We start from the raw sequence: 11013 nt of genomic DNA, 5'->3' as shown, positions 1-11013 counted from the left end.
TATTATGTTGGGAATAAGTCCGCACGTTGTTGATCGAACCTTATCCCCAGGCGGGTGGATAGCAAAAAGAGCGAGGGAGGAAACGATGAAAATTCAGCACATGTACACAATTAAAACATATTCAATCAATTTAGTATTTACCTCCCAAACGAACATCCTGGATTCTACGATCATCACTCATCCGTTTAGAAGTATATTTTATTGTTAAAATAACAGATATTAATTGTTTTGCACAAATTTATTTCACGGAAAATTACACAAATGTGCAAGATAAAGCGACGGAAACAACAAATGCAATTTTGCGTAGTGTTGCCATAGTCAGTAGAAATAAACAAGTGCGTAGAAGAATTGTTTTTGAAATCCTTGGAAACTATTGGAAAATACACAAAAAAGGGAAAAAGACTTGCTCTTATGAAGCTTTAGTTGAGCTTAAGAGGAAATAAATTTATTGAAAGCGTATACAAATGAAATATTATTAATTTAAAATACCACGAACGCGCGAGTCCCAACACTGATTTCATCAGCTGATCGATAGAGTTTCCATCTCCTTGTAAGAAAATAAGTTTAATTTGGGTATTTTTGATTAAAAAAAAAGCTTTTGAAACGAAACTTGTTATTAGATATTAAATGTTGAAAGAAAATTTGGGATACAAAGTTTAGTAGGACCAATTGCAATGATTTGTAAATGTATTTCTATTTATATTTCAGATGCAATGTCTTATTTAAGGTAAATGGTTTTATCTTGTCAAAAAATTATAAGAAGAGGAAGAATTTTGAACATTCAAATTTCTCTCGGAATATCTTTATTGAAGATATTTTTATTAAAATTTTATTTGTTATACAAAACCATAACACATTTTAAAAAAAAAAAATTAAATAATACATTTTATAAAGAATACCACTTAAGATGATGGTTTGCAGTCAAGAAAAGAGTTGCCATTATTTCGTGGATGTGGCCAAGGAATTTTGACATCTGATATTTCACAGCCTGTTGCCTCACTCTCATATATATATTTCTGTTGAAAGCATGGGTTGCCTTGTGCTATTTTTTCACAAAAAACTTTAGAAAACTGCCCTGAGGAAATTTGACACAAGAAAATTTCTTTGTCACTTCTTGTATGTCATTTTGTATGGAGTTTTTGCTTTTCTTGAGAGCTGGATACTAGGTAAGCTTTATTACGAATTTTGGTTTTGTTCAAATTTATTTGACAAAAAACTCTCTCGGGATCTATGCATTCATCCTCGCTATTAGATGATCATGATGATGTTTCTATAATGTTAGTTTACGAAACCAAAATTAATTACCTTTTTACTTTAACAAATATCTATCCATACTTTGTATCTTGTGAAAATTCATAACGTCGAGTTTGAGCTGCACAAAGCCGAGTTTGAGCGCGAATTTTGACAGGAAAAATCAAGTAAAAAACATATTCATAAAAATCAGTATCTTGCAAAGTAAATTGATGACAAAACTCGAAAATTTTGTTGTCACTTACCAATGCCAACCACCAAAAACCTCAAAGTATACAGTCTGCTCAGTTCGACGTTTCATTTTTCCCTATCCATAATTGACAACAGAATTCTAGCTGTCCTATTTTCGCATGTGCAGCAGAAAGTTGATGACAAAATCTAAAAACTTGTTGCCAACTATCCAAAAAAAAAATAGATCTTCAAGTGCTACCAGATATCTTCACTGTGTCGTATTTTTATATGGAGTTTTATTTAGTTTTATTTACCTTCATGTGGAGATTTTTCTGATTATTTATGAACCGCACTGCAGTACACAACGCAAGCGGTTTGATCAAACGTCATCATGGCGGCCAGAGGATAAAAATATTTTGATTTTGGTTCAAATTTCCCTCAAACGGCCATTCAAACATCCCTCAAATTTTCGTTCAAATACCGTCATACACAACACAAATGACTAGCAGCAAAGCGATATATAGCTGGATTTGTGAAGGCGCTTGTGTGTTGAATTTCGCTGTTAATTTTTTGATTTTCTGGGCGCCATGTTGATGTGAAGACGTAAGAGAGAAAAATGGAAGAAACCTACCAAAATTTTTTACATTGTGAACTGGAAGAAAAGTAAAATTCTTTGCTTGAACGAGTCATGTTTGCATACTGAATGGCGTAATGGGAAAAGTAGGTTTGAAGTATGTTTTGACAAGCCGCTTGTGTGGTGTATTTCACTCTTTAAACCAGCAAATCTCGCATACAATCTATCAAAGGCACAAACCACAGGGTGAAATGTAGAGGAAGTCGATTGAAAATTGTTACGCTTAGCGCGGACAAAATGAAATACAAATTGAATTTTTGTTAAAATAGTAGCTACTAAATATGTATGAATTTAGCTCTGATCCAATACTTTTCGTGAAAAATCCTGTAAAACTGTCAAACAGCAAAATTACTCTCTGAAGTGAGAGTAAAAAGTGAGTAACAACAAAAAGTACGGGAACAAAAAACCCATTTTACCGGAAGATAAAGTTCGGGTAAAATCTTGCAACTTCATTCTCTATACAACTCTCCAAAAGTCGCTCTCATTTACAAGATTTTGGAGTACGGGAACATTTTACGTGCAACTTCCTGCAAGTTCGTGTGAGATCCTGTAAGTTCATGGAGTACTGGATCAGAGCTTTTATAATAAACATACATACATAAATCTGTAATCTCAAGTGAATTTCTTTTAATTTATTAGCATATGCAAACGTATGAATTCATTCATATATTTAATTAGATAAGCATACATACACACAATAAATTGCAGACACAGGAAGCCATAAACCCCGAAGTAATCTATTGGTCAAAATAAGGCGAGGGGAAAATAAAATAAAAAACCATACTGACCGTTTTGCGCACATCATCAATAAAGAAATGATAATTTCCCTTTTTGTTTTATCAGCCGCATAGAAATGTATAACTGTATTGAAGATGAAAGCAGTTTATCACCCACCAAATGCGTAAATCATTACGGAGGATACACATATCAATTAAACTACCACATGAGGCTTTTCTATAATTTTAATTAAGTTTTAGTATGAGGCGCAGCAAAACGACAAATATGTATATGTACCTATGTATATACATATGTACATATTTGGGCGTTAAAGAAATTAAAATTAACTGTAGTAGTGTGATAAGAACAGTGAAAGATAACTTCGACTGACAATGATTTTTTAAGCGCCACCTTTCTGGTCGCTATATAAGCTTCTTCATCCTACATTGTGCGCTCAGTTTTTTGTAGATATAAAAACCGTGTGAATACAAGACAATTAGGTGCCAGAACAGCAAATACAAGTAGAATGAAAAGCCGCGTTGCTTTGATTGGACCTTTGGTCACCACGCTTCTTTTGTTGGGCGCCACTGCCAACGAAATCCGTCAGCCGCATTTGAAGAATGGAAAAAATGTGCTTTTGCAAATAGTTACGCCCGAAGAAATGAATAAAATACTTAACGAAAATCCGGACGCTATAGAGATGACTGCAACAAGGACTCGGGTTGAAGGTCGTGAAATGCAATCACAAGGCAAAGCTCAAATCACTTATACTTTGGGTACCGCAAGAGCTCCAGGTGGGTGTGTGTGTGTTTGTTTGTCAAAATGCATAAATGAATTGAATAGGAATATGTATGTATTTCGTGATTGCCAGGTGATCGCCTCGTATCGAGTGACTCGAGCACAAATGACTTCAATGTTCCTACTACCTTGACTGCCAAAACGCGTTATCCTAGCAGTGGTACGGGTGCAGTTGTTACATATGTTCAAATCAATGTGTACCAAAGTAATGATAACGGACGTGCTTATGTGACATCTGGTGGCATTGGTTCGACACACATTGCGGTGGCAGTGGAAGCGGTGAAAACTTATTACTTTGATTTTTATTCATATATTTATGGGAAATAAATTAAGAGTATGCAAATGACAGGGCAAGGAATGCATGGAAATTAGGGTGGTGCTCAAAAGTTAAGATTTCTTTTACGAATTTTTAGGGGTCGCCAACAGGATTTACAAACATTTAAATTTTTTTTAAATGAAAAAACTCGACAAACATTTTAATTATAACCTGATAAGTTCGGCATATTACTCAAACTTATTCATATTAATTTAAGAAATCGCTGATTTATAGCTGGGCAAAGTAAAAATTTTGGCGATATTTTGCTATTAAAATATATTTTAAAATTTTCGTGGAAGTGTTTATTTTGTACGCAGAACAAAACAAAGGAGTTCACCATGATATTTTTATTTTTAAGGACCAAGCTTTTGAATGTTCATAAAAAAATACATAACCAATAAATATATGTAGGTTATTGCCGTCGTTTTTCAACCTCATTTTTTCCCGGTTTTCATAAATTCAAAGCTGTGCATATCATTTTAAAACTTAGTATTTATTGCAGTGGCTGTCGCAGGACTACTTATACATGTTTTTCTTTAATTATTTACAATACACTAATTACATTAAATGTACATATTTAAAGGTTTTTACTTATATTCATATATTATACACACATATGTACATATATTTACATATGTATGTATGCCATTAGACCGTACCACCTTATATCGTAAAGTATTTTTGCAAGGCAATTTCGAAAAAAAAACTTTTTTTTTGCAATATGTTTTTTTTTTAAGTTCTGTTGGAATTATCAAAATACTTCCTTAGCAAATGTTGAACGATTTTTGGTGAGCTTTAATTTAAAGACATTAGGGTGGTATGTTAGGGTGATAAGTATTGAAAACTGGGTAAGCACTAGCACGAGGTTCTTTCGGACAATGAACTTTGAAACAAAAAAAAAATATTTGTTCTCGCGACAAAAACATCGGTATATCATACTTTAAGATCTGACTGTAAATGCCGAAAATGTAACGAAAAATTTAAAACAAAAATTGGAAAAGCCGGAAGTTCGCATAAGAATTTGTTTTCCAAATTTGCTTGCAAAAATACTTTAGACTCAGGGGTAAAAGGCAAACTTTTTTCTAATACGGTCTAATTTACATATTTATGACTATAGTAAATAGATTAAATTTACATATGGCTATAATTTCAAATTTACAGTCTGACATGGTATTACATATATACACAGATATTGTATATATGGCCTGGAATATTTACTTATACTACATACATATGTACATACATATTTAGTTTCATATTGTGATTTCAAGCTAATTATATAGTACATACATGCATGTATGTATACTAATTTTCACAATCATTTGCTTAAAATTAACGAAACACTTGACAGGGGAGGGCAACTCAATAAAATTTTTACATTTTCATGCTTGCGTTTTCATTTCTAAATATCAATGTATGTATGTATGTTGTACTATGTCAAAAAAAAATAAATAAAATCCCGCAATACGACCGCAATCTGACTCAGATTTTAGTACATATTTGGTACAGTAAAGATGCGCATAGAGCGTTTATTTTTCCCATAGGAATAACACATAAGGAAAATAGTTATACTCTTTTGAGGTCAGTATAATTTTCTAGGATCAATTAAAACGTCCGAAGCTGTAGGAATGTATGCCATTAAGTGGTATACAGGCTCAGATTACTTACATGCCATTTTTTATTTTTTTTTGAAATTACTAGAATTGACCAAAACAGGGCAAGCGATTAAAAAAGAATAATTTCGGAATTTAAAGCATGTACTCAATGTATTCGTATAGTTTCGAGCCTTTTTTGTAAATCCTAAAAATTATATTGATCTCGAAAGAGAATAACTCATTTTCATTTTTTATGGGAGTCTGATTGCGGTCACATTGCAGAACTTTTTTTTGTTGGACGTGGTTTAATGTACATATAGACGAGTATGTGTGTGAAAGTATATGTATGTAAGCACTTGTAGATGTTTTAGATTAGTGCTCAAACTCAAACTATAAACAAATTTTTAAATTTCTAAAATCCATTTAAAACGGGGACCATAACGGTAATGATCTTTATAATAAAAATCATAATTTAATTGCTAAAATTAGACTTTTATTTTTCCAATTAAATTTCATCGTTATTTTTTTATATTTATTTTTTTCGGTCATAAAATATTTGAATCGGCCATAAAAACCCAGTCTCCATTATAACAATTAAAAATAATTGACAAAAATTAAAATCCAAAATAACGTTCACGAAAAAAAAACGTTTAAATTGGCCGCAAAATTATAAACGCAAATTTAACGATTATTCTTGCTTAAAAACATAAAAATAAAAAAATTACGATTTTTCATTGATATAAAAATAAAAATCTTGATATTTAACGGTAATTTTCGGTTCCTGCTGTATGCCGCATTGAAGGTCGCTTTTCTAAATTTCCAATGTTCAAATTGATATAAACAAAGCAATTAACTCGTTTTTGATATTAAAAATGCTTAGTAATTTCCTAAGTAGAACAAAATCCTTTGACAAATTGGCAACACACACTTTCAACAAACACGGCTTGAAGCATTAACACACACATGCAAGTGCCTTAAACATTAAATAATGTACATACATACATACATACATAAGTATGTGTGATCATTGAATGAGACCTGAAATATTAAGCGCCGCTTTGATGCCACATCCTCATCCTCATCTTCATCCTCCCGCCCACTACACCCTAGCCTTGACAAATATCCACGCCGACATTGAGATCTTTTGCTATTTGTAGTTTGTTGAAAAATCACAGTTAAATTGACCAGCCGTCGCCGCCGCAGCGCTCGACATTTGCGTCGGTAGATAAGGCTTATAATTACAGCTTACCGCTGCTGTTGGCGCAGACTTTTGTCGCAATGGTGGTTTATAACCGTCCGTCCGTTCGTCATCCTCATCCTCACTATTGGAGAAACTCTCTGGCGCCGACCAACGACGTTTGCGTGCGGACGCTGCTGCCGCCGCCGCCGCCACCGCCGCCGACGACTGTTCGCGCTCATCTTGCCTTGTGTTAGCCGATTGAGGCGGTGCTGATGGCGTTGTTGCCGACGTCGCGTCACTGTGTTGCGCGCGCGCCCCAGCATGCAAGGTGGGTGCCGGTTGTGTGTGTGGCGCGTGAAAGGTAAAGCGCGCATATCCGTCCGCAGGCGCATATCCCGAATGTGGCGGTGCATTGGTTAAAAGATGTGGTGGCATAAAATGCATTGTGCCTAGAGGGCTGCGTAGCATGGGTGGCGGATATTGTGCGGTGGGTGGACATACGGTGGCGCCTTTCAAATGCGTAGCATAAATATTGTCGCTGAGTATGAGTGGTTGGAGATCGCGTTCTAAGCCGTGTGTTTCGTTTGTTGTGACATGCGTTACATGCGTTGCGTCATGTAAATATGTATGCTTATTACTATTAGTGCTATTATTGTTGTTATTGTTGTTATTATTATTATTGTTATTGTTATTAGTGCTGTTGTGGTTTTTTATATTAATATTCGGTGGTTCGCGTTTGGTGAGTGAAATGCAAATGTCGCCGACTTGCAAGCGTTGACATTTCAGGCCGTAAGCCTTTAAGGTTAACTCAGGATTGCAGGATGCCCAGCCTTGGCCGTAAACAAAGAACGGATGATCGGTAGCGATATCCATGTCGACCTGAAAGACAAGAGAGTAATGCATTAATTAATGCAATATATACAAAATATGTATACTGAAGAGGTTAGCGCACGAAGGCGGGATTTAAAATATATAATTTAAATTAGTTCGATGATTTTGGCAGTTTTCAGTTTTTAGTTTTTTTTAATCATATTTCTGGTTTTTAAATTTTTTCTTATTTCGATAATTAATCGTATCTTTATCTTCACCTTCATCTTAATCTACTCCTTATTCTCAATCTTAATCTTTGCCTCTATTTTGTTGTTGTTTTTTAGTCTTTGTCTTTGTTGCTGCCTTTTACTTTACTGCGTCTTTGATTTTGTTTTATTCTTTATCTCTGTCGTTATCCCTGTACTTTACATTATCTTTGTCTTTGTCTATATCGTTGTCTTTGCCTCTCCACATCCCCAGTATATCTTATTTAAGATACCACTTAAGGGTTAACGCAAACAACTCCGAAATCGATTAAAAAATTTCACTTCAAAAAATATCGATTATTTTATGTTCATGGAAGAAAGTTGTGCTTCTTGTTTTTATTGCACAATTGGGAGATCCATAGTTTTACGCGGCTCGAAAGGTAAATGGATTTTTGTGAATACCTAGTCTCCTGGGTCCTCACTACCCGCCTATTTATTCTCTTTTATTCGCCGTCATTTGCTTTTCATGGGTCTCGGATAAAATATTTTGCTCACTCGAAAAGAAAAAATCTTACCTTCGATTGATTCCGATCGTAACTAAATGCTATGATAACGGTATTCGCCGCTTGGTTATTGCTGATTTTAACAACAGTGGACTCGATTAACTGATGGTGGGGACTGCGTTCGGCGCATTGTATAAAGTCTTCGGTGCGCATATCCTCCACACGACGTAGCGAGCCATTCGCGAGCTCAATATATGAACCCTTCTTGAAACTTGATGTCGAATTGTGTGTGCTAAAATGGGAAAAGTCATTAAAACTCCAAACTAATACTATTTAATTTCGAAGTAGAATTCTCCCAAAAACAAAACCAAGACCACTCACCGCATAACAGGTGGCTTCGCAGCCTCCGTTGTGGTCACCATTGTCATCGTCGTCGCGCTCTTGTCAACGCCCGTTGGCCGCGTAGTATGCGATGCTTCAGGATCCTTCTTTGCCGCTGGGTATTTTGAAGAATTTCTCTGTATCCGACGGCATATCGGGTGGCGTCCTTTTCGCCTTCTCATACAAATAAGTGCCCGTCGAGAGCTGTGTCGTTGTCGCTGTTCGCTGCTCGCCTCTCGACGGCGGCGGCGGCGAGGGGACCGGCGCCTGTGCTCCAATTGTCCTGTAGCAGCGGGGCTGCGTAATCGCGATTTAGCTATACCGGCCGACGCACTTGAATTGCTATTGGCTAGCGGCGAGGTCTGGAAGACGGGCGTTGTATGGGGTGGCGGCGCTTGAAATACACCAGCGGCCACCGCGTTTTGTAGCGCTTTCAAGTATTCGGCCGGGTAGACACCACCCTCGCCTGGCGAAACCGTTGGTGAGTGCGTGCTCAGCGCGCCGAGGTAGCCAGGTGGTCACATGTGTGGCGTCATGTACGGCACTTGGATGCTGCTGCACTATGTGTTGTGAGACGTGCGGATTGTGCGTTGCAAAAATACGGGTGCATTGTAGAGACCAGCTGAACGACCAGCGCCGTAGAGTTGAGAATAGTTGTATTGGTAAGCGGCTACCACGGCCGCAGCCGCTGAGGATGCGCTGGTTTCACTGTAGGCGGGCTGTTTGGTGGCTGTGCCGCCGCCGCTGGCGATTAAGGCAGTGTGATCTAAAGCTTTGCGACCGACTTGCGCGGAACTATTACTGACCGGTGACATGCTCTCATCATTCTCCACATCCACAGAGGAGGAGGAGGATGACGGGTCGACTGTTGTCGATGGATGCGGTTGCGCTGATTGCTGCTGTTGTTGTTAGCCGCTAACGGTTGGTAACTTGTATTGCTCCGCATAGGCATTACTCGCATTTGTGACCAGGATTCATGGGACCAGATTGGCCATTTTCAAGCGTGCGTGTGTGTAGCTCATGCTTTTTGGCTTTGGTGGTGGGGTGAACTCCGCTAGCGGCATCATTGCTGAGGTATCGTGCGGCGAATTCATATATTTAGGCGCGTTTGAGCAGCGCGTCAAATTAACGCTGAGTGACTGTTGTTCTCTTATTTGTTGTTGCTGATGATGCTGTTGTTGTTGTAAGTGGTAGTGCTGCTGCTGCTGCTGTGTTGTGTGTTTGTTGCTGTTGCTTATGCGTCAATGAGGCGTTCGCTTCACTAAGCGCTGCTACCTGAGGTTGGGGGCGGTGCGGCAGCACCGTCAGCCCAGCTATTGGGGAAGACTGTGAGGAGGCGTTGAGAAACGTACTCAAATGCTGCTCGTACTGTTGTTGAATTTGTTGTTGTAACTTGAGCGCTTGTAATGCATTCAATTGGGTTAACTGCGTGTGTGTGAGTGGTGCTTGGGTGGTGATAATGGTGGCGCCGCCGCCGCCGGCAACAGCTGCTGACGTCGTCGTTGGCGAAAAGCGCACCGTCGCATCGGCACAACTACCGGAAACTATGTCCAGCGCATAGCCACACTGAGCGGGATGCTGATGGTGTTGGGCTTGCAGGTGATGCGTCACGGCATGGGGATGGTGCGAGAGTGCGACAGCCGGTCCGACCAACGGGCCAAAATTTTCAACAGCCGATAACATTTAATACTCTGGCGTTAATGATAATGACAAATATTTTGCGCACGCTTGTGAAACAGCCAGCTACGTACATACATATGTGTATAAACAACGCAGCGCTAACTGCGACAAGCCGCTGCGCGTTTGGTTACTGTTTTACTGAGCGCCTCAGGCGACTTGACTGGCGCGCACCGTCCTCCACTTTTTTGTTGATTGTGCAGCTCAAGGCGCTTTAAATCATTCCATGCGCATAAATCAGTTCACAGAATTGACGCATGAATAATAATGACCTCAATGGATTAACTAAAAAATTTAGAAAGATGAGAAAAAAACAGAAAACAAATTATCAATTTGTAATTTTGAAGACTGAATTCGTGGTTTCTTTTGAACATATTAAATACACAATTCTCTTTAAATTTCATGTTTTTTTATTGCTTTGGTTTAGCATCACAAAAGCCAAAAAAATTCTTAAATGTAGCATTTAACGACTAAACAAAAATTCAATTCGAATTCTAAATTAAATGCAAAATAAAATAAAAAAACACCGCCAGACAAAATTGGTATCCAAATCTCCGAAAGAAGAAGCACACAATTCAAAGAATTCAAACAACCTTTGGGGTAAGTTGCTGTCGCTAGGTCGTTTAGTCACTTTTTGATCTTTCTTCAGTATTTTGGTGTTTCATCGTTAACGTAGCCACCGTTGTTGTCGTCGTCTTTGCCGTTGCTATGTATATTCGTTTGTCCAGTGACTTTACGCTTTGATTATTGAACTTGTACTGGATAGGTGTAGTA

At 37.8% G+C, this 11013-nt stretch overlaps 1 protein-coding gene and 1 pseudogene across 1 annotated transcript; one reads left to right on the top strand and one right to left on the bottom strand.

The window, feature by feature from the left end:
• The first annotated feature begins 3231 nt into the window (after nucleotides 1-3231).
• On the top strand, nucleotides 3232-4490 carry LOC108370052 (uncharacterized). Its single transcript, XM_017625288.1, has 2 exons — nucleotides 3232-3567; nucleotides 3645-4490. Exons 1-2 carry the CDS (start codon nucleotides 3300-3302, stop codon nucleotides 3896-3898), a joined length of 522 nt encoding a protein of 173 aa, XP_017480777.1. The 5' UTR covers nucleotides 3232-3299; the 3' UTR covers nucleotides 3899-4490.
• Nucleotides 4491-6184: 1694 nt separating this feature from the next.
• LOC108370054 (ataxin-1-like) lies at nucleotides 6185-10245 on the bottom strand (annotated as a pseudogene).
• Between the last annotated feature and the right edge of the window lie 768 nt (nucleotides 10246-11013).

The sequence above is a fragment of the Rhagoletis zephyria genome, unplaced genomic scaffold (genome assembly GCF_001687245.7).
Source record: "Rhagoletis zephyria isolate East Lansing unplaced genomic scaffold, Rhagoletis_zephyria_1.1 Rzeph_scaffold_03983, whole genome shotgun sequence".
NCBI lineage: Eukaryota > Metazoa > Arthropoda > Insecta > Diptera > Tephritidae > Rhagoletis > Rhagoletis zephyria.
The sequence above is the reverse complement of the archived record's forward strand: the minus strand, read 5'-3'. Positions and strand labels throughout refer to the sequence as shown.